Below are 24018 nucleotides of genomic sequence, written 5' to 3'. Positions count from 1 at the left end.
ATTTATAGAAAAACATTTAAAATAATAAGAAATTATTTTAAAAAACACGCATTAAAATTTATAATAGTAATAATTTATTTTATTTTCTAAAATATAATTTTAAATTTACAAAACAAAATTTCTAAATAGAACAGTTTATTTAATTTTTCCATTTTTTTAAATTGATCATTTGAATAAATCGACAACATAACTATTAAATTACTTATAAAAATGTTCTCTTTGTAAAAAACAGAATTTTAAATTAATAAAATACAAAATAATTTATTTTTGTATTTAATATAAAATTTATAATAATTTTATATATTAATTATAATTTTATAAACATTTTAATTTTTTCGAAGTAAAAAAGAAAAAAAAACATTAATTTACTCGATTAGGAAACAAATATAAAATAATTTTTAAATAATAAATTAATTAAATAAACTTTTTATAATTTATTTAAATACTTTTTTAATTAAATATATTTTAAGATAACCGCCACTTTTTTTTTTTTAATTTTAAAAGTAGAGGAAGAGATTTACACACATAAGCTACAGCTTAGGGCAGTGTTTCTCAAATGATGCACCTCAAGAGATGGATAAATGTGCCACCAATATTATGAAAGTAGCAGTTATATATTGTAGCAGTTATTATAATCAATTATTTATAATTTAAAATATAGTAATATATTTTTAATTATGTATACAAAGTGCGCTATAATTTTTTTCGCGTTTTACAGTGCACCGCAGCCAAAAAATTGGTAAAGGATTTCTTGCAAATTACATATTGGAGCCTCAACAAATCTAAATCCGGGCCTTGAAGCGTAATGTGTTAAATATCTTAATGCATTTTCGTTTACAAACTGTTAACGTACTGTACATCCATTTTTGTCAAATTTCGTTTATTTTTTGTCATTTTTCGTGTTTTAGATAAAGAATTACACGTATAAAAGGCTAAATAATCATAAAATATGGATAAATAGTTTAAAAAAATTTAATGATCGAAATTGCTCTTGGAAGTACATTGAATCCGTACCATTAAATGTGTCCATTCTTTTATGGGTAATATGCTTTAATTTTCTAAATGAACTGTTTTATATACTAATTGAATTTAAGTAATCGATACTATAGTTCACGAAGAATTGATTATTTAAAATCTATACGTTATCTTAACGTGCTGTCACGTACTGTATCCAACGTTAACGTGTTTTGTTTGTCAATTTTCGTCAAATTTCATTAATTTTTCGTCATTTTTCCTATTTTAAATAGAGAATTGCGCATTTAAAAGGTTGAATAATCATAAAATATGCATGAACAATTTACAAATTTAATTATTGAAATTGTTCTCTACAATATATTGAATCCTTACCATTAAATGTGTCCATTCTTCTATGGGGTGATACACTTCAATTTTCTGAACGAACTGTTTCATATGCTAATTGAATTTAAATAATCGATTATTGATGAATGATACTACGTTTACTTCGTTTCTACAAAATGAAAATCGATTTTAAAATTTAATTTTCTAATACATAACTATAGAATTTTATCTATTGTTAAGATGTAAAGTTTTGTAAAACGTTATACACTGGGTCGAATTGAATAAGTTTTTAAAAGAATTACTAATATAAATAAATAATAATTTAATGATTAAGAATTAAATAGAAGTTTTTAAAGATAATTTTTTGTATAAAAATTACATAAATGTAATTTAAATAATTACTAAGATTCCGAATATAAGATTGAAAATAAAAATAAAAAAAATTCTAAAAAGTGTTTTACAGGTTTAAGAAATAATCTTATGAACTTCTATAGAAGAAAATTCAATATAAAGATTGTTAAAAAAATAAAATAAAATCTAAAATAATTACAGTGAAAAATTACTTTTTTTTTAATATAAAGATGTTCTATAATCATTTAAAAAATGTGGTTATTTAAAGTAATTAAATTAATAGAAAGTTTAATTAAGTTGTAAAAATAATTTAAATATACTACATTATTAAATAAATCGATAAATTTTTATATTTTTCTTTATTTTTTATTATAAAAATTTAACATTAAAGCAATGAATTAAACTTTATTTTTGATATAACGACCACCCGATATAATGAACAATTCTATTGGTCTTTGCTCTTCTTTATTGTAGCCTTCTTGATATAATGAACTTTTGATATATTGTGACTCTTAATATGATTATTACTCTTCATAATGAACTTTCGATGTAGTGAACAAGTCTGTTGGTCCTTGCTATTCTTTATGCATATAGTAAACTATTAATATAGTGAATGATTTGAGAGTTCACTATATCAAAAGCCCACCATATAAATTCATAAAAATATTATTAAGTAAAATATTATGTAAATATAAGTTTATTATTTAATGAATGAAATATTTTAATATGCTTTTTATAGATATTTTCTGAGAGTTCACACCTTCAAGTTAAATATGACACCTAAAACTATTAAGAAAGTGAAAGATATCACGAGAAAAAGTAATTATCATTAAATGATCAATAATTTATTAAATCAATTAATCGAAATTAGATCTCTTCCCTTAGAGAATTATATAGAAAAAAAAATTCCTTTATCATCTTTTAACAGGCTAAACTTAAATCACTATCTAATTTTATTATTATTATTATTTTTTACAAGCTAGTTTTATAATAAAATTCCTGCTTTAACTTATTAAAAGACTATAAAATCAATACGAGCTTATCTGCAAAGAACGACTGAGTGTGTATATATTTAAGGGGATGGGTTCTGTAAATACACTTAAAGTACTTAGACATCTCGACGACCTATTATCTAATATTAAACTTCAAACAATATAAGTAATCTATATATCGTTAGAAGGGTTCATTTTAGCCAGAGGGCATTATTCTAAGAACCTTTCCGCAAGTTGTGAGTCAGTACAGGACAATGACAGCACCTCAACCTCCGTGCTACTCTCATCCCCGTTACATGGCGTCAGTCTGTTGACTTGGCAACCAACTACCTGTCACGTGGACATCACCTACAAGGACGGGGAAACCAAGCAACAGCTGTCATTTGTCTGTGGCCTGCTAAGGGATCTACGTAGTAGTCGTCTCCTAAAAAAACGCTATAATTATATACTACAACGTGACCTGATCGTGAATGATATTTAAAGCTTCCTGACACTTAACGTAAGTATCATTAACCTAAGTTTAACAGGTGGTAGCAAAGTTTATGACCTCCCCCTCGCTGTCTGTCACTCGATAAACTCGGGCATTCGTAGGAAATTAATTAAATTACTTATTTATTTTTTTAAATAAATATCTTTCTAAAAATAGCACGAGATTAACGCTTAGACAATAAACAAAAAAGGCGAACTTTATGTAAATTAGTTTCACGTTAATTGTCAGTTTCTAGTTTAATATAAATGAAATAATTAACGGAATAGGCCCGTCGTTGCAAATTGTATTTTCGATAAATGTTCGGAGCTAAATGATTAATAAATTGAAAATGACCGGAAGTAATTTCGACGAAAATTAGTAAATATATAGAAATTATTTCATCCCTTTTTATATTTTTAGATTATTGCATTACTAAACTTGTTTAAACGCTGGAAAATATTAATTATAATTTAAAAAGTGCGAATCAAAGGTCAATTAACTGCGTGAATCGCTCGGATAAATTATCAAAGGATTTTAAGAAAGTTATAATTTAATTTTTCAGGCGTTGAAATTTGAATATCGAACAATTTTTGTAAAATTTGTAGTAAATTATATGAATGTTAGCAAATTAAATATATACAATGTATAAGTGAGTTTTGGACATCTCTATGTATTTTCAATTTAAAAAGTTTTTATATAAAAATTATATTTAAAAAATGTATAAAAATTATATTACATAAAGTAGTTATAAAGTGTATAACTGTAAATATTAAAATTATGTAAAATATTTACGTGTTTTGTATTAAAATAATTAAAAATGTTTGTATAAAACATTAGGAAACGAACATTTTAAGCGTTTATTTTAAATTATATAAGTAATAGAGCATTTGAATAAGGCAATAATTTAACTTTTACTGACTTTTGGACCTTTCTTTTATTTTTGTGTATACTCAATAAAAAAAAATATGTATTATAAAATTTTGAATTATTATTTTATTATTTTTTAAATTAAAAATTCTTATATTAAATTTACGTAAAAAATGTAATTATATAAAGTAAGCCTATATATTTTTACATTTTTTTTAAATAATGAAAAAGATATAAATAAAATGCTGGAATATAAAAAGAAAAACTGTTTTTTATGTATTTATCTTCAAAAATAGCTTCATTTTAAAGCAAACTTTTGAAAAGTAAGTTTTCTTAAAGAGCTTTTTCCATAAGAATCCTGTTAAACTTGTCATGTTTAAGGAGCAGAAGAAGACTATCAATAAAATTATTGAAAGTTTTCCTGTTAAAATCTTCAAGTTTGTGTTTGGCATTAGCTTAATTTTGTTACATGCTTTGACATTTTTGTAAATAATATAAACATTAAATTAATTTAGTTTCTTTGTTAACTGGATTTTTAATGGTAAACATGTAAAAATTCAAGTAAATATATATATATATATATATATCTTTTAGTTTTTAAATTGGTTTAGAATGCTATTCAATACATAAAAGTAACTTTATAATATGAAAAATAACAATAAACTGAATAAATAAATTGATAGAAGAACGATTGAATTGTAAATTGAAGAAAGGATAAATAAATCAGTATTGTTTTGATAATTTATTCATTCTTTGATAACAAAGGTTAAAAAAGTTATTTAAAAATTGTCATTTTATCAAAGTTTAAAAGTTTAAAAATGCATAAAAATCCATTCCAGTAACATAAAACATCAAAAATTCAGTAAATTCTTCTTAAAAGTGGGGATAAATTTGCTAAATTTAACATTTTTGATTGTAATGTTGTCTTGAAAGTGATCAGAATTTTATAAATACATTTAAATTTTTTATTTTTATATTTTTTTACATAAATTATTATCAAAGTAATTTTAATTTTAAAATTTACATTAACATTTAGTTCAAAAATATATTTATAATAGAAAATCATAGCTTTATTTTGAAAATAACCTTATATTATGTATGAAAAAATATTTAAACATTAACATATTTAACATTTAAAAAATTAAATTTATATATTTAAAATTTATTGAATTTTATAAGGAAATAGATTTTTAATTTCAGACTATGATTATAATGAAATTATATCGTTATTATATAAGTAACTAATTAATAATTAAATTTAACTATTTGTTCATTGTTTACATTAGGAATGCTACAGTATATCCTAGCTATTTTTTGTTACCTTAAGCTACTTACTTGATGTGATAATTTGTATTCCATGTCTAGTGCTTAGCTTTCTTGCTTCATTGGCATTAACTTCTATACAAAACTTTTAGGAATTTTGTTAAAATGTTTCAGTAAATAATCAGCTATATCCATAAAATTTTGTAGGTGTTTTTTTTTACATAAGTTTTATGTATGAAACTCTTAAGAAATTAATCATTATTCTTAGCGTGATGCTTTGTTTATGTTAGGTACTATCCTCATTTATAAGCCAGTTTCTCTTTAAAAAATTGCTATTTTTCTTTAAAATTTATAAAATAATAATCAAAGCTTTTAGAGAAAAGTTTTGAAATATTTTTCCCTAATAAAAAGTCAAAAGTTTTACAAAATTCACTGAAAAAAAGAATCGATACTCGACAGCTGAAGAACAATCTCCTCTTATGTAAAAACTAACTTTATATAGTGCCTGAGGATAGATTAACTAAGAAAACTTTTCATTTGAAAGAAAAAAAAATGTATAATTTTAATTAAAAATTAACTTTTGTAAGGTTTTTAATTAATAAACTTTTCGTGTAAAAATATTACAAACGTTTGCAACAATTTTGAAACTAAGTGTAACGTACTGTACTTATCGGGTTTTCTTCGCATGGTAATCATAAAAATATTCAATTATTAAATATCTTAATCAGTTCATTTTTATGGCATGTTAACGAATGAATTCGTTGGTAAATTTAATTACATGTCACTACTTTGCTATCGCATCTGTTAAAAGAACTAAGTCGAGCTCAACCACCTGTTCACTAGTCAAAATTGTATCTTGCTTGATAGTGATGCAAGTCAAACAAGAGACTATATTAATGTAAGTAATATTTTTATAAATAAATGGCAAATTTATATAAAAAACATAAAGGTTTGTAATTAGAACAGATTTTCTTCTTATTTTATTCGTTAGATTGATCGGATTTGTAAACATTTCCTTCCTTTTTTCTCCCTTCGTTGTTAATAGCGGTGGAAGAGATTTTTTCCTTAATTGCTATTTTCCGTTAAGCCAAACAAGTAATAAATATTAACAAAACTTTCAAATAAATATGCTAAAATTAATATCAGAATAGTTATTTTATAACTATGTATTAATATTTTATGAAATATCTGTAAAAATTAAAAAATTTCCATTCTAAACTTATAGGGTGCAATGTAAAAATGACTCAGATCTTATTTTTTTGTATTTTTTTTTAATTTGCCAAATTTTTTGTAAAAGTAATGAATTTTTTCGATTTTTATAGCTATTTCTGTAAATTTTTAAATAAAATATCTCAAAAAATTTTATTAATTTCCATTCTGAATATAAAAATGCTTCAAATTTTGATATTATTTTGTAATTTTTTTGTAGAAAAACCGATTGTTTTAATCTGTAAATTTATATCTATAATTTTTCTTTATTTTAATCATTTTTAAAATAGAAATTCTCATCAAGTACTTATTTACTGAATTGTGATACGATCTAAAAAATTGCAACTCAATCTCTCGTCAAAAAATCGTTTACATGTCGAATATAAATAACTTCATTTTTATGCTAATATTAAAGGCTTTTATTTTATTTAAAATTTTATAAATATTTATGTAATTTATCTTTAAAAATACAATAGTTTTATATCATAAAGGTCCGTAATTTTTACGTTTAAAATGAACTTTAAAATATATTTAAAGTATACCTTAACTAACTACACTTTAAATATCGATTATGTATAGCATTTAAATACTAGTTATTATAGTACTCCAGTTAAATAGTATATACTTATAGAATACTATACTAAATATAACTGTATATAGTACTCTAATATATATATTTACATATTAGCATACTATATATATATAGTGTACGATAAACTTTAAGTACTTATTACTTAAAATTAAAATATATTTATAAATATATTCCTACTTTAAAATACATTTAAAGTAGTAAAGTGTGCTTTACTTTAAAAAATTTTTAAATTAGTAATTTAAAAAGTATATTAATTAAACTTTTTATAAAAATTAAAAAGCATTTTATACACGAATTAATTTCTAAAATTAAATTAAAGATGATTAAGATCAAAGTACTTAATCAATAGATATGCATTTCATTAGTGGAAATTAATTATTCCATGCGAATTGTAATTTTCAACACCATTTATTTTTAGAAAATATTAAAAATAGCTAAAAATAATTTTTTTAAACAAAATATTCAATGTTTATTAATTTAAAATTAATTAATTTGATTTATAATCGTAAAAAATGCAATATTTTAGATGAATTTTTCATTAAAATACATTTTTAAAAAACTATATACATTGTTTACTAATTCATTAAGTAAATAAATAAATATATTGAACTTTATAAATTATACAAAAATAATTATTTAACACGTTTTTTTCTTGACAGTTAAATTCAATTATTTGAACTGTCAATGACAGTGTTGACGTAACTGGAGGACATGTCTACTTGTTGACAAGCTTGACAGCTTACTTTGCAATTTTAAATACCTTCGGAACTTAAAAGATATATTTAATTTATATTTTTCATCGATTTAATTTATAGATTGTTGTCTACATATTGCCAGATTTCGTCAAAATTTACCAATTGTTATTCTAAATTTATATAAAGTCGAGCATATTCAATATTAGGATCAAGCCGTCTCACTGGAGTCCAGCAGGGCCATTTCACTTTGCCGGATCTTTGCAATAGATCTCTCTGGACCCTTCCTAATAGAACTCTATATCAGGGATTCTTATGATGAGGTTTTAACAAGGACTTTTACAAAGTATCGAGAATATCTGATACTGATCCTGTTGCTCATTTAAACTTAGCCTCACATTTATCGATACCTCAAGAACGTGATAGAAATAGGTTAATTTATTCATTGTATTTCTAATATAATGAATAAAAACATTTATTGTTTATCAAATTTTATTATTTAAAAATATAATACAATTTTTGTTACTTGTATTTATCTCTTACGTTATACAATAGCAAGTATTTATGTAATGGGTGTTTTTACAAATCAATCTACTTGAAAATGTTTTAATTTATTATTGTATAAGATGATATATTTTTGTTCTTATGTCTATTTTACTTCCCGTTATCTACAGAAATTAAATTAATAACCAAAACTTTCTGTGATTTTTAATATATGAAACAAAGTTACACACAATAATAGCGCAGAGTCAGTGAGGTATTCCAACTTCAAGAGATTTTTCCTCAGCATTCTCTGGTCTGAGAATGCTGAGGAACAACTATTCAAAGTTGAAATTAATTTACATTCTTGAATGCTGAGGTACATCCTTTTAAAGTTGGATTAGTTTACATTCTTCGAATGCTGAGGAACAACTTTTAAAAGTTGAGATTGCTTTACATTTCTTGAAATACGTATTTTTTTTTTTTTTTTTTTTTTTTTTTTTTAATTTCAATCAATATAAAAATGCTCTTACAGAGTAAAATTTCATATAAAAAGGTTTACATTACAACTCTGTATCACTCAAGAATGTATACGTTCATTACTTGATTATTTAAGTGGTCTTTATTTTACGGCTGTTTAATACAGAAGAAACCTGAATAATAATATAATTAATGCGCTTAATTAATGCAAACTAATTAAATTTTTATATTAAAAACTTTTATATATATTTATCTATACAGAATCCTAATTTCAGCACGTTATATATTGTACAATGCGTAAGAACTAACTCTGAAATGTACTGCTTTAACAAAAATCAAGTTGCAGAACTTTATAAAGTTCTGCGACATTGATCCTTGTTAAAGCCGTACATTACAAATGTTGCATAATCCCAAGGAAAACATTTTAAAAATACATTGAGTCAAAATTTAAACAGTTTAAAGTCGAAATTAATGAATTTTGTTTGGGTTTACCTATATTTAATTCGTTACTATCGTTATTCTTTGTCATTGCTCCACTTAAAAATGACGCGAAGAATTGACAATCTTTTAAAATATTACATCTTGTAAATTAACAAAAAGTATTAAAAAAATTATAAAATCTTTAAAGGATTTAAAATTTTTAATTTATAAAAAATTAATTAACCAAGGAAAACTTTAATCCAGCTTTAAAAACTTTTATCGTAATACTTTTTTAAGCATTTACAAGTCGTAGCAGGTGTGCAAATATTCGTGTAATTGCTTAATTATAAAATAAATAAAATGATGAATAATCAAATATTAAATTTTAAAAATAGTTTAATTTATAAAGTTAACTCATTCTATGCGAGTAAATCTTAATAAATCCTATATAATTTAATTTACTAGAGTAACGATCTTAGCATAGATATTGTGGTTTTATATACTTTTTTTCATTCGTAATTACATTCTATTTATGTTTATTTTGGATTAAGTTATGAATGAATTTGGTGTAATTATCAGTAAATAAGTAATTGATAAGTCACTTTCTTAAGCATAGTGATGAGATTGATGTGAATGTAATGTAATAGTGATGTTTAATATGTTGTGAAGTTTGAGATGAGACAATGTTTAACACCTGATCAAATATGAAATGAGGAGGCAAATATAATAGGATGATAAATATAACAGGATAAGGATTGCTATCTAATTGATTAGATGCTGATCAACATATGATTAAGAAGTGATGAGATGATTTCTAAAATTTTATTTAACGTTAGATAATGAAGATAAGCACGATATGAACATCATTTATCTTAATGATGATGATCACTTTCTAATACTTAGTATTAGATGAAGAGTGAAGATAGTAATGATAATGTTTAGTGTTTGCTAAATATTATATAAAGAGATAATTATAAAGTGAATATTAATGTAATCATCAAAATATAATAACGTTTAAATATCTGATTACGTATGGAATGAGATATGATGATCCATATCTACCGAAAGGCAAATCAGTAAGCAATATCAATAACAACAGCAATACAATAACTAGACAATATCTACTGTAATAAATACAAACAGGCAAACAAAAAGTGAACTTACCCATCGTTACAATAATGGGGATGTTCATTCTCTGTTTGCGTACTGAATGAAGCGAAATGTAATGGTGCTCTTCTAATGCTTAAAATTAAATGAGCGTCTTTATTTTATTTCAATGATACTATTCATCTAATGCTTAACAATAAATAAACTGCAATAAGTGAGGATAGATGATTCTCAGTAACTGATTAAGCATTAGAGAAGAGATGATCATGGATATAATTAACATGAAGTGAACATTGGTGCAATGACCAAAATATTGATATTCATCAACTGATTACGTATGAAATGAAGAAACAAAGCTGATTCATTGATGATGATCAATATCTGGTAAAGATGAATAGTTGAAACCAAAGATTATGTCCATTTTCTGGGTAAAGCTGAGATGAGGAGAATAATATAAAAAATAATAACAAAATAGTATTTTAAATCATCATCTAAATGAGAAGAAATGATTATTCAAAATAAATAAATGTAAGTTGTGCTCGACAAAAACTATTGACAATAACGAACCATATTAAAAGAGTTTCGTCCTAAATGGGATGACGGTTACCATAGCAACACTCCACCCATCTTTATCCGAGATTTAATTTTTGGGAATTAACTGACACATCGGAATGTCATTTATTACATTCCATATCTTCGTTATTACAAGTTACAATATTATAAACAGTTATACTTCTATATACATAAAGTATTATAATTTACGCATTTTAACTTAAATTAACAGTAATTTTAATAAATCATTCGTAAATCATTAAATAACCTTTTTTTAATGATGCTTTAGAGATATTGAAGCTTGTTAGGAAGCTTCTTAGAGCTTTAAAGAGTAGCTATTCCTTTCAATTATATAAATATCGAATAACAATATTTTAAAAAGATAATAATAGGTTTAATATGGATTTATCAATATGTTATTTTATTTTTAATCAATTTTTATTATTTATTTATGGAGATAAAAAAAAAATCTTTTTAAATTCTAAATACGTGAAGTTACTAAGACAACCGATATATCTTTTAGTATCTTTTCATCCATAAAAATATATCAGGTGATAAAATAAAAGCAGGGGAAAATTTAAATGGATCTCTTCTCAGGGGTTTCAGCTATTTTATTTTGTTTGTTTGTTTGTTTCTTTTTTTTTTGCTTTTGACTCTATTTTTTCAACACTAGATTTAGGCTAATTCACAGATCTTTTCTATAACTGATACAAAATAAAAATAAATTACATATGGAATGAATAAAAAAATCAATTTTGCGTTTTATTTTAATAAACTTTAAAGGTATATCACTTATTATCATACAATCCTTGTAATGTATTGACCCTTAGATGAATCGATTGGCTCTGGGGCTGCTAGCGAACACATTGAGAACCCTTGTCTTAAACGAGCCTTTGAAATAAGGGGGAAAAATGCTATATATTTTGCTAATTTTTTGATTTTTTTCAAAAATAATTTTTGCTTTTCAAATAACTTATTTTACAACAGCTTTTACAGTATTTGTTTTACAGTTTTATCGCTTGTTTTACAATTTTTTTTTCTTTATAAATATATCACTTATTTTATAATTTCTGCTTTACGATTGTATTGCTTGCTTACAAATGTTGCTTACTATTAAATTGCTTACTTGCAGTTTTTTCTTTATAGTTAGGCGTACATTGATACAATTTTAATATAGTTTTTACTGATTTATAGTAATTTTTACCTAGTTATATGACTTATAATGACAGGAAATCTAATATAATGGCTGAATTAATATTTAACGTATTTTAAAATTGTTCTATAAATTTCGTGCTTCACTATAATGCTCCGTACTTTTAGGATCTTTCAGGATAAATATTGACTCTATCAAACAAGCCACCTTGCGAGTAGAAAGTAAACTAAAAATATCGATTTTTCTGTCAAAATATATATTATTTGTCATTGGTACTGAATGTTACAATTAGGTTTTTGTTGGTCATTTATTGATACATTTTGAAAGAATGCAACTATTGTTATGGTAATATGTATTTATAGTATGCTTCAAGTCGTCAATTACACACGATCATGATAAGAAAATGTAATATATTGTTAGTTGCGTGTTATACGATAGGAATATAAAGTATTTACTCTGTACTTTTTTATTTTGGAAGCGTTAGTAGTATTGTAGTGACACCAATTTTACTTTAAGATGCAGAAAAGTATGCAGAAAATAATATACTTTTATATACGTTTATGTATAGCAAGTAATGTAGTTTACTTGATGATTTTTGCAGGAGTATTAGCACTAATATTACAATAAAACTAATATTCAGGTATGGCTAAAGAGATCACTAGGGTTATTCAATCCAAGCCTCAAGCATAAAGGGCCTCAAAAATATCGATACGAAATTGATGTAGGCCTAAATTAAATCTTTTTTTAAATAAAAAATGAGAAATTTTTTTTTGTTAATTTTATTTATATATTTTAAAGGATTTTCAGAGAGATAGGGCCTCATATTTGTGATTGCGTAGGTCCTATCTCCTTTCTTTTAGACCTTGCTTTTGGGTCTAACAGAAACGTGAAATAAAGATACTTACTCTTACTTATAATTATAACGTAGTGCAAGAGAATATTTTAAAATGTAGCTTAGAGAACAGACAAGATATGTGCTCATTAATGGAGTGTTTTTCGTTAATAAAACATTCACACTAAAATTAATAACGAGTGATATAATTAAAATAACCTCAGTCAAGGTTATCTGTAGAAATATATAACAGTCGAAATGCAATCACATGAGTTTAATATTTTATGACATGCGAAGATATTCCTACAAAAGAAATTAGTACAAAAATTCACTAGGAAAGCGCATTTGACGCTGCAAGTACTAAAAATGCGGTTTCTTTTGCATAAGTACACATTTTTCAGGGGGTATTCTGGGTATAAAAATTCTGGGTATAAAAATGAACACAACTGTTGAACATATCTTTATCAGCTACGATGGTCATCATCTTGCCAGTACGTGCATTTCAAGCATTGTAAAGCTGTTTTACGAAAACAACGGAAATACTGCGGCTGCATTTTGGGAATTTTGCTGTCGTAAGATTTACTTCAAGGACCATTAACTCCACAAGATTTCAACGGAATGAACACTCAATTTAAAGAAACTGGACGTATGGAAGTTTAACCTGGTCGAGGGCGCAAACCTATCACTTCAAAATTTGTTGATCCGTAGTTATTGTTGAACATCCAATGAATAATGTTGCAGACTCCGCGTACAGCGTTGCGACAGTTGGGTTTATTTCATGGCACTGTGTGAAAGTTACAAAAAAGGTTAGTTTGTTGTTATCCATACAAGATCAACCACAACCAACAGTTGCTTGCCGTCAACAGGGAAATTCGATTGACTTTTGTATTGAAAGTTGATGTGTCGTAGCTACGACACACCCATTCTGTAGAGCGACGAAGCATATTTTAACCGCAGTGGAACAGTGAACATCACTGTTCCACTGCGGTTAAAATATGCACTAGTTCGGCCACGCTAGTCCCATGTTTTCCAGTATATTCCACGGCACTTGCATAAAGTTACAGTCTGGTGTGATTTCACAGCCACATTTATCCCTGGACCTTTTCCCCCGAATAAATTAGTTCCAATGGAATGGTAACACGTTCTGTGACGGCCATAAATACCGAGAGATGCATAACACTTGTCGTATAACAATTGCAATAACAACAATGTCTTGAGTCAATCATTTTCATGCGCCTCCTAGAGCCGTAGCTACTGGAGCTATGAGGGAGCAAAGCCCGTAGAAAATATAATAACTCCTAGTTTAGTATAGCAATATTCATATAGGCCTATATAATATATGCTTTCGTTTTCATCACGTAAATTTAGTTTATTACTTTTTTTACTTGTAGACGACTGCTCATAAAGTAAAGAGAAAAATGTCGGTCATTCCTCCCAACCTTGTTTCTTTTTGTGTCGTGTTTTATCTAAGTTTTTATTTTGCGTTCAACCCTTGTCCCTTGCATTATCAGATAATGTAAACCTATTTTTAACAGATTAAATTAATAATAATCACCCACACCAAGCTTGAAAAAGTGGTCCAATTAAAATGATAAAGTTGAAAGTGTTCATGTAGACAGTCTTACTAATACTGGACCTTTTAGCTTGCCACTCATTTATAAATCTATTCCCCAATGATTTTCCTGGCCTATGGACTGGCGTCTCTACGTATCGGGCGTTGCGTACAGCAGTCTCTGAGATAACATTTCACAGATAAGAGAATGAGAGTCGTGGGTTTCCTATCACCTGGCCACATCGTTCTTCGTATCTTAATCTGTCTGTAATCTTCGGATCTTAAAAAGTGTGATTTTTCGAGGACATGTTGCAGTTTGTCAGCCTTGAAAGACAGTATCACACTGCATGTTAGAAGCATAACAAAGGGCGAATATGGTCAGCCATTGAACACTATTCATCGCCTTCAGGTTCTATACCTTCTGAATGATGATTAGGATTTCCATTATTGCTAAAATCTATGTATAGCAAGAGTGTTTTGGACAAATAAAATTTTTGCTGCTTACAGCGCCTAAAGTGCAACACTGGTGAGTTTTGGTCTTACTATTTTCTTACGAAAATGTCTTCCGTTTGTCTTGAAATGTCCTCACATCAGAAGTGTTTGCATTTGGACTGATAATATCTCATTAAACAGCGTTGAATAGGTATACTGTAATTACAATCACCGGTATATTACCCATAACCGCATCTAATGAACTATATAATAGTTATTAACATTACTGTGTAATTCACATATATATGTTTTGTGTGTGTGGTCGTCCGTGTCATGTTCTCTCGAATATAAATGTATTTTTTCAACTCTTTTGGTAGACATTTATCTATATTTTGATGTTTAGATACGAGTATGCTCATCCAAAACACATTTGAGGAAATTTTTTTTACGTTATTAAATAGCAAAACTTTATTTTTCAATTATTACTGTTTTAAATTATTTAATAAAATAGTTAACATGCTATTTTTCTCTATTAATTACTTTTATAATATTAATTTAATGTCTTATTCTAGTGTTAAGAAGAAGAAAAAATCAAAAATTTATTCTAACAGAACCTTTTTAAAATGAAAAAAAAAATGAAAAATGAATTCATTTTGTTTCATATTCAATTATAAATTAATAAATATACTGCTTAAATGTCAAACTAATTGAATTTAAAATGCTGTTAACATTATTTAATTTACTCATTTGTGTTTAGTAATTTTATCAGATAATTTCGAGAAATGAACTCGCTAGATCATACAGTTAGTTATTTTAACACTAGATGGAGACACGACTTTGAGAAACTTCACATGTAAGTCTACAAAAGAATGAAGTTAAATACTTCCAAATTTTGGACAATTTTGGATACTTTTACATTTACATTTTCAAATTCGTCAAAACGTTAGCTCTGGAAATTATGCAATTGATGGAGACAACTGGAAAGTCTCTAAAACAGTGTAAATAATAATGTTGTTATTTATCACTTCCCAACAGGTAGTTCGCAAACCACCACCCCACAATATTGTTATATATTTTAATTATAACATTACGACATAAAAGCCAATGAAGCTGTTTTTAAAATAGTTTATCCAACTAAGAAGGAGAAGGAAAGAAAATATTTCATGTCATTTTATTTGAACAAGCAAATTATTTCAACTTCATAAAATTTAATTTTTGAATGTTTAATAAATTTTCAAAATTCTTAAGAAATGCATTCGATGTTGCGATTTTAAACTTTAAATTCTGTTTAAATTCACTAATTTTGCTTTTAGTTCTAAAAAAAATATATTGATTTTTTTCAAAAACATTCTTAAGCCGATTTTTAAATCATAAAAACACATCAATAAAAATTCTTTAATGTTTTTTAAAGCATAAAGCCTTAATAGAAGTGTTTTAGATAGAGTTTATTCATTACTGAATTCACAATTTCATGTTGATTTCTCATGATTTGAATCATATTTATTATTTTTCCTTAATTAAATTTATTACTGTTGATGATTAAATTCATTTAGGTTTTTAAAAAACAATGTATTTTTAACAAAACTCACTAAAATTTATTTATTTTTACTTTAAATATTGCGTATTTTAGTAAGAATTGCGATTTGTTTTTGTCTTCTTCAATTTTTTCTAAAATACACGAAACGAAAAATTGAAATTTAAAAATTTTGCAACTTCACTTACAAATTTTCACTTAATTTTGCGAAATTACTTTAAAATTTATATAAAACTTCACTAAATATAATCCTGTATACTTAAAAATAAACTGAAAAAATTAGCGTAAAGAGTGGCTTAAAATCAGTAAATTATTGTAAAGAGTAATTACTTTATTACTTACAATTGGTAATTTTATAATTAATAATTAATAAATTTCACTAATTTCTAAACTCGGTTCATGATTTGTATTCAAAAGTATTCCTAGAACAAACAAAACAGAATATAATTAACTCACTCGTGGGTCAATCTATATTAAATGAAGTATTATTATAATTTTAATTTTGTTACTTCTAAATATTTATAAGCTTAAATTAATGAATAATTTCAAGATTATGAGAAGAAATTGGAGCTGATAGATGAAAAATTTTTTCAGGAAGGCTCAGAAATATCAAATGGGTACACCACCGCCTAAGAAGAAAGATGAAGTGGAAGAACAAGGACCCTCGCAAGGTGAAATGGATGCTTTGCTGTTGGGAAAAACAAAGGTAAGCCATATTCATTCATTAAAATTAAAATTGAAAAATCAATTTATTTTTTCAATTTTATGAAAGAATTTGCGAAATCCTAGTCAAAAAATTTTGTTGGACTTATATAAAGTTTTGCTCTTAAACAATAAGTATTCTAGATGTTCTCCGAATACAAATAGACAATCTAACGTACAAAACGCTTGCATAATTGAATTATTTAATGTCTAGAATAGAAGCAACTGACATATTTTGTAATAAATAAGTCTCTGCACGAAAACGGAAATTATTATTTCTGAGTAAATTATAATATTCATTTATAAGTATAAAAATAAGAAAATGGTCGATTGATTTTTCGGAAATGTTGCATGAATTCGCAATTATTTTTATATTTAGAAGTCGAAATGAAATTAAGATGTTTTTTTTGCTATAAAAATGATTTTATGAATAATTAAAGCTTAGGATTATCTGAAAAATTTAAAATTTCCTTTTTTAAACAGAATCATTACCCAAATGATCTAAAACTTATTTATATTTATATATTATTATATTATTTATATAAAACTTAAACTATTTGCCTCCATTATATGTTTCTACAAAGATTTATATAAGTTTATATTTAAAATTCTTTTATTATATATGTGAACATTGAGCTAATTTAATATTTATAGAACAGTTAACGTGTTAAAAAATAGACTATAACATTATACCGATAACCTACAACATATTCTAGTCATATTTCATGATTCAAAATGGCTTAGAACATGCTAATAATAAATTTTTTACATCATTCTCCTGTTTTTTATTATGTTTTCTGTAAAATAAAACCTATAACAACATGACAAGCAATCCACCGATCCTTTAAGTAAGCAATTTTATCAGAGTTTATTCGAATTTATAAATGCTAAAATTGTGTATCGAATTTTAATTTACTTTCTAGAACTTTCAATAATATCTCTTTTGCTGTAGTGAAATTTGAATCATACTAATTGCAATCTATAGAAATTGATATAGATACAACCGATAGTTTGTAAAATAAGCTGGAAACAACGAAATATTTAACTTTCTGGCCTGAATTTGTGTTGATACATAGTAAGGTTAATGTCCTTATATACCTAATTCATAATTATATGTAAATATTATTACTATTTTTAGGTACAGAATTAAGCTCTAATAGAGTCGGTAAATTGTTTCCTCTGCTTTGTACGTCTGTCTTTCTCACTAAACTTTCTAACAATATTTAAAATTAACAAAATATAATAATAAAAATATATTTAGTGTAATAAAATAATTTTTAATTCTTGGACTAATTTAATTTTAATAAAAATAATTATATGGAATCGAATACATACTGTACATACATTATTATTTACATTACAGTACTAACATATCTATATTATGGAGAAAAATGCTAATTTAGGCGCCATTTTAGAAGAAATTTATATAAAATAATAAATTATTCATGTTTTACACTTAAAAAGTTTCTTAATAATTGACGAAATCTAAATATGTAGGTCTGCATTTTTAAAATTTTTACTTAAAATTAATGTAAATCCCTAACATGTAAAGTTGATTACATATTTATTTTTAACTTTAAATTTATTTATTAATTACTAAACATTCGAATATATCTTAAAAACGTGAATTATACAATTATTATTAATAAAATTAAGAATAAATGATAATATTATTACATTTATTTTAGTAAAATTCATACTCGTCATTAGAATGAAAAGCTATAAATTTACTAACATTTTTTATTCTTCATTTTTAAAGTAGAAAATAAATTATACTAAAATAATCTTAAAATAACTGCAAAAATGAAGATACAAATTATTCCTAACTGATTATTTGTAATATATTTACTGAAAAAATAACCCCCTGTAACAAGGCCGAGCCTTAATGCAAATTATTTGTAATATACCAGACATGGGCAAATGCGGCTCTTGCTGAAAGTGTTAATTTCTGTTTTTTATTATTATTTTTACAATTTTATTTTTGTAATTTTGTGGAAATATGTTTATGAAAAAAATCAATATTTGTTTTATATTATATTTACGTATATTATATAATAAAATCGAGCGCCTTACCATACTATCCGCCACGACAGTACAGAACTGCGGCTCCCATGCATTTTGCAAAACCTACATTTCGGCTCACACTGAACTCTTGCTTGCCCACTCCTGTAATATACACTGAAAATCTTTACCAGCAACCATAGGAGTCTACAGAAAATTTTCCGGGGAGGCAAAGCTTGCAGAAAAATAATTACATCAATAAGTTTTAATTTAATTATTTAATTGTTTGGGGTTTCTTTTTTCACAATTAGCTTATAAAATACAGTATTGCATCAGTGTCCCAAGATTGAGAGTGTATGTTTATGTATCTCAATCCCTTTCACGATTATAATTTGTGAAAGTTTTTACTCGATTCCAGAAAGGGGATGTGCTTCGTTTGTTGCCCCCTCTGCGAACGTTCATGCCAGCAACAATATTTATCTATAAAATCAAATATTTTCAGCTGTTTTCGAAGCCATCGTCAGTATATGCACAAATAGAACGTTATATTTTGTTTTGATATAAATGGAATACGGTTAACATTTAAATATAAATGTAAACTTGTACAACAAATACATATACGGTATATATAGTATAATATGAACACTAGCATACTTATAAACATATTAGATTAAATGCGGTATCACGACAGCACACATTATGTATGATTATTGCATAAAGACCCTCTACTTAGTGAGTCATTTACTATATTGCATTATATAACGTATTTTCGTGCTGCCGATAAGCATTGTGCATTTTTATGGTTGATGCATAAGAGATCTTTTGCATTGTTCTAGGTATCTTGTCGATAGATAGCATCGTTGTAGAATTGCTGGTCGATGGATTGAGAAACTGATTTCCTTTAAGAATGTTTGGAACATTGGCTTCACTGGAGATGTATTGATTTCCATAATGTCAGACTTGGTTACTGTCATCAACGTAATGGGCGATCGACATGTCTGGCCAGTATACATGTCCTTGATCAGGGTAGTATTTCTTTAGGAAGGATACTATCCTTTTCCGAATGCATTCGTTGCCATACAGTTCTTTAGTGAGAGAGAGCCGAGACAGGGTAATGAATGCCTGTGATCGTCTCTGTGAACTGATTGCTAACTAAACCAGAAGCTTCGGCGAAAACCTGGAGTATCATTTAAATTTGACTTCAGGATCCATCTAGCTTTCCTTTTTTTCGTAAAATAATTATTACTGTCGGCATATTCACTTCCGTCAAAAGTGAAATAGGACTCATCGTCCATAACCACATCAAGATTGCTTGACATCTTCAAGACTCCATCACGCAGCTTCCACAGTAGGGTTTTTGAGTAACAGATTGCTTTGTCGTATATTTTGGAGAAGACTTTCACTTCTTGAGAATCACTTGACGTTCCTTCAGAATCCGGCGAATATGTCCGTGTGAAATTTTAAACTTTCTTCGCAATTTTCTGTTCGTTCAACTTTTTCCAAGGCTTCTTCTTCCAATTGATTCCTCTTCCTTTCTGTCATTTTCTCCGTTTTTCTACCACTTTCCATTCTTCTTTCTGCAGGTTCTCCTCGATCCACCCATGAACTGATGCTCTACACACTTTATACCATGGAACCCCCATTGCAGAGAAATTTTAATTGTATTAGACTTCCCATTTTCGTGATTTCCGGTATAAAATCTGCCAATTACATTTCTTCGATCAAATTTGTTTAATGCTTTCATTTTTAAAAATAATTGCTTTAAAAATTTATTTATATCTTATTTATTTATGTAAAAAATATCAAGATTAGTTTCTAATGTAAGCATGAGTTTATTAAAGCAGTACTTACATTAGTAACTTATATAAGTACTGGCTTACAGTGTATATTACTTACATGTAGCACTTGCAGTACTGTAAATAATGTAAGTAATTGTAAGAATGTATTATTTTTTAAAAACTGTATGCTGTCATATAAACGATTGTAAATGTGGTACTTAAATAATCACAAATACTTTTATATTACCTACAATATTACAATTTTAGTATTTACATTATAGCAGGTATAATTTAATTGAATAGTAACCGATTAACTGTGAAATTTTAAAAATAATTTAATGTTTTCTAAGAATTGTATCAATTTATTTTAGATTTAAACAATTTTAAATATCATGTGAACTTAAAAACACCATTTGAAAGACTTTTTACTCACGCAGAAGGGTCATTTATTCAGCAATAAATTATAATTAATTCAAGATAAACGAAATGCAAAGTTTATTATTAGATACACATTCTAGTAATTAATAATTGCGGCCATTAAAAATTTAAATCCGGCAGAAAAAGTCATCCTATAATTTATGTATCATTTCTTAAGCTTCAGTTCTAAGTAGTTAAAAATATAATTTAATTTAAAAAAGTAACTACAGAACATTTATAATAAATTCAAGATTTTTTAAATTAGAATTTAAGTTAAAAAGTACTAATAAGTAAATGTTTCGTAAAATGCTTAACAGAGAATTAGTATTAAAAATATATTTACAGGAAATGTTTGAATAAATTTATTTTTATAAATTTATCATCTTTTCAATTAATTTTTACACTAATCTATTCAAATAATTAGTCAATTAATTCAAATGTTAAATTTATTTTGAAGCATTTATTCTAGATAATATTTAAATAAAATATTATTATAAATAAGTAATATACAGGTCAGCTCAAAAGTTAGTAAACTGTTGTAAAGATTAAGCATCTAAATAAGACATAAATTTAATCATATGTTTTAATCATGTTTCCACCAGTTTTGTAAACGGAATACATGTTATTCTATTGATAAACTCACTCTATGATTCATATTTACAAGTATACTTGAGCTCTAACTACAAATCCACCAGTGTACTTAGAATACAGGTTAGGCCTTAAGTCAAAAGTATATTAATTGTGTTTTCTGTTGTGTAATACAGCAGAAAACACGGTTAACATACGGATCTACTTTCTATATATTTCAATATATAAATTTCATATTTTACAGTATTTATGAGAGAAAATAAATCACTAACAGTATAACATATATCGACATATATCTATTACATACTGTATATGATATACATATAAATTTCTAGCATATATAACATATATATGACTGATTTTTTAAATTTAAATTGATATAATATATGTATATATAACTTTAAAGACGTATAAAAATAGAATTTATATGTAGGCTGTAATTAAACTGAATTGAACCAGTAAATCAGTAACAAAGGTAATATAGACTAGTATTTTTTAATTAAATTTCACATTATTTGTTACTTGAAAATTATTTAAAAGATAAAATAAAATTCTCGTTATATAAATTTATGTTCTATACTTTCGTGTCATGTTCTTTCTTGTGCTTTCGTGTTAAAGTTTTAATATGGATAATATGGTGAAGAGTTGAATGTTAATTTAGACAATTAGTTATGATATACAATAGGAAATTATGCATAAATTATAAATAAATAAAATATATATATTATAATAATAAGTTTATAAAAGTTTAAAGTAATAGAAAGTATGTAATTTGTTTCCAATATTATTTATTATTGATTCGCCTCACTATCAAGTGCACATAATTTAAATGTAACTTTAGTATAAAAGGCATATTTTTTTTAAGTTCCTCGAAGCAAAAGATATCGTAAGTTAAAAAATAGTATTTAACACACAATTGAAACACAATTCTTATCAATTGAAACTTCTACAAGAATTACAAGGAAGTGAAGGACGCTCTATTGAAAAAGGAATGTAGAATATCTTCTATTAAAAAAGACTACTCATGTTGTAGAACAGCTGTTTTGGATTTCTTTCGCATTTTTTTAAATATTTAATTTATTTTTACTTTATTTATGTTATTGAAAATCAAACAGAATTCAAATTACAGATCAATATATTGATTAATATATGATACTAGCACGTTAAGGCGCTATGACAGGTCACGATTACATATATTAATATTAATAGTATTTATGTATGACCTTCAGTGAAATCGGAGGCATGGATCAGAGAGATGGAGATGGATAGGCCCATAGTGCCGTGTAACACGCAACAATAACGAATCAATTACGTTTTAGATTTCTTGCATATCTCCTTACAGTTCTGCTCGTACTTCTAGAGACTTTTATTCAATAATTTCATTTAAAATGATTGCTTTATTACAGACACTTAGAACGGCAAGTCTTTTGTTTTTCTGTTGTAACTTACTACTTATTCTGGAAATATAGTGATTAAAATGGACCACTTTTATAAATATATTCAGGGTGTTGTAGATGAATATTCTCAATCATCAATTTCAATCATAAATAAGAAAAACGTAATAAATAAAATATATTTGATGACTGAAAATATAAGATTTTTGAACATTCATTTTTTGAAATGATCTATTTTTGCAGCATCTAAAAATCTTTTGATATTGAAGTATTGGGAATTATCTTGAAAAATCACAATATTATTCACTATGATATCATTCAAGATTGTTCAAAAGTGAGCATAAAAAATATTACACGATTAAACAATTTCGTGATGTCAATTAATCTGACAATTTATGATTTAAAATAGTCAAATCTCGATATGGCAACTTTAAAATAGTGTCACCCTCGAAATATGAGTACTGGTGAATGGATATTCCTTATAAATATTAAATAGAGAACACTTTAACTTATATAAATTCTCGAATGTGCGGTTTTGCATTACAAATGACATTGTTATCAACAATTCACGTAATTTTCAAAGTGAAATTCGTGCTTAGACCTCATTACTACTTGTAACTGTCATTGTCTGAAGTAGTACTTCAGTTTAGCACCACATTCAATTCAGTGTAGGATTACCATGTGGTATGCGAAAGGAAAACATGTCCTCTAAAATAAGAACATAATTCTTTTGAATACAGTATGGAGGACTTATTCTTCAAATACGCCCTTCTGATCAAACTTATCCGTAATATATTCTTTTCGGAACCTAATTTAATGCCAGTTTCAGAGGTGAACAAATGATATCGCTAAATCGAAGTTT

At 25.8% G+C, this 24018-nt stretch overlaps 2 protein-coding genes across 4 annotated transcripts in view; one reads left to right on the top strand and one right to left on the bottom strand.

Moving 5' to 3' along the window:
- LOC136985716 (thiol S-methyltransferase TMT1A-like) overlaps window positions 1-21023 on the bottom strand; it is a 71583-nt gene extending 50560 nt beyond the window's left edge. The window contains exon 1 of the mRNA XM_067283060.1: window positions 21012-21023. The gene's annotated coding sequence lies outside the window, so the exon portion shown is untranslated. The remainder of the gene's footprint in view (window positions 1-21011) is intronic.
- Window positions 2985-24018, top strand: part of LOC136985709 (inactive dipeptidyl peptidase 10-like) — a 202359-nt gene continuing 181325 nt past the window's right edge. Inside the window, exons 1-2 of one of the 3 annotated variants that reach the window (XM_067283044.1) lie at window positions 2985-3141; window positions 16871-16982. In XM_067283044.1, coding sequence (XP_067139145.1) covers window positions 16890-16982 — 93 coding nt within the window. In that variant the 5' untranslated portion in view covers window positions 2985-3141; window positions 16871-16889. Of the gene's footprint in view, window positions 3146-5975; window positions 6140-16870; window positions 16983-24018 lie in introns of those variants that run through there. The other 2 variants (XM_067283045.1, XM_067283039.1) reach the window with 2 other exon arrangements.

This window comes from Centruroides vittatus, unplaced genomic scaffold (genome assembly GCF_030686945.1).
Source record: "Centruroides vittatus isolate TY-2023 unplaced genomic scaffold, ASM3068694v2 contig_975, whole genome shotgun sequence".
NCBI classification, from domain to species: Eukaryota; Metazoa; Arthropoda; class Arachnida; order Scorpiones; family Buthidae; genus Centruroides; species Centruroides vittatus.
Note: the sequence above shows the minus strand (reverse complement) of the source record. Positions and strands in the feature narration are given on the sequence as shown.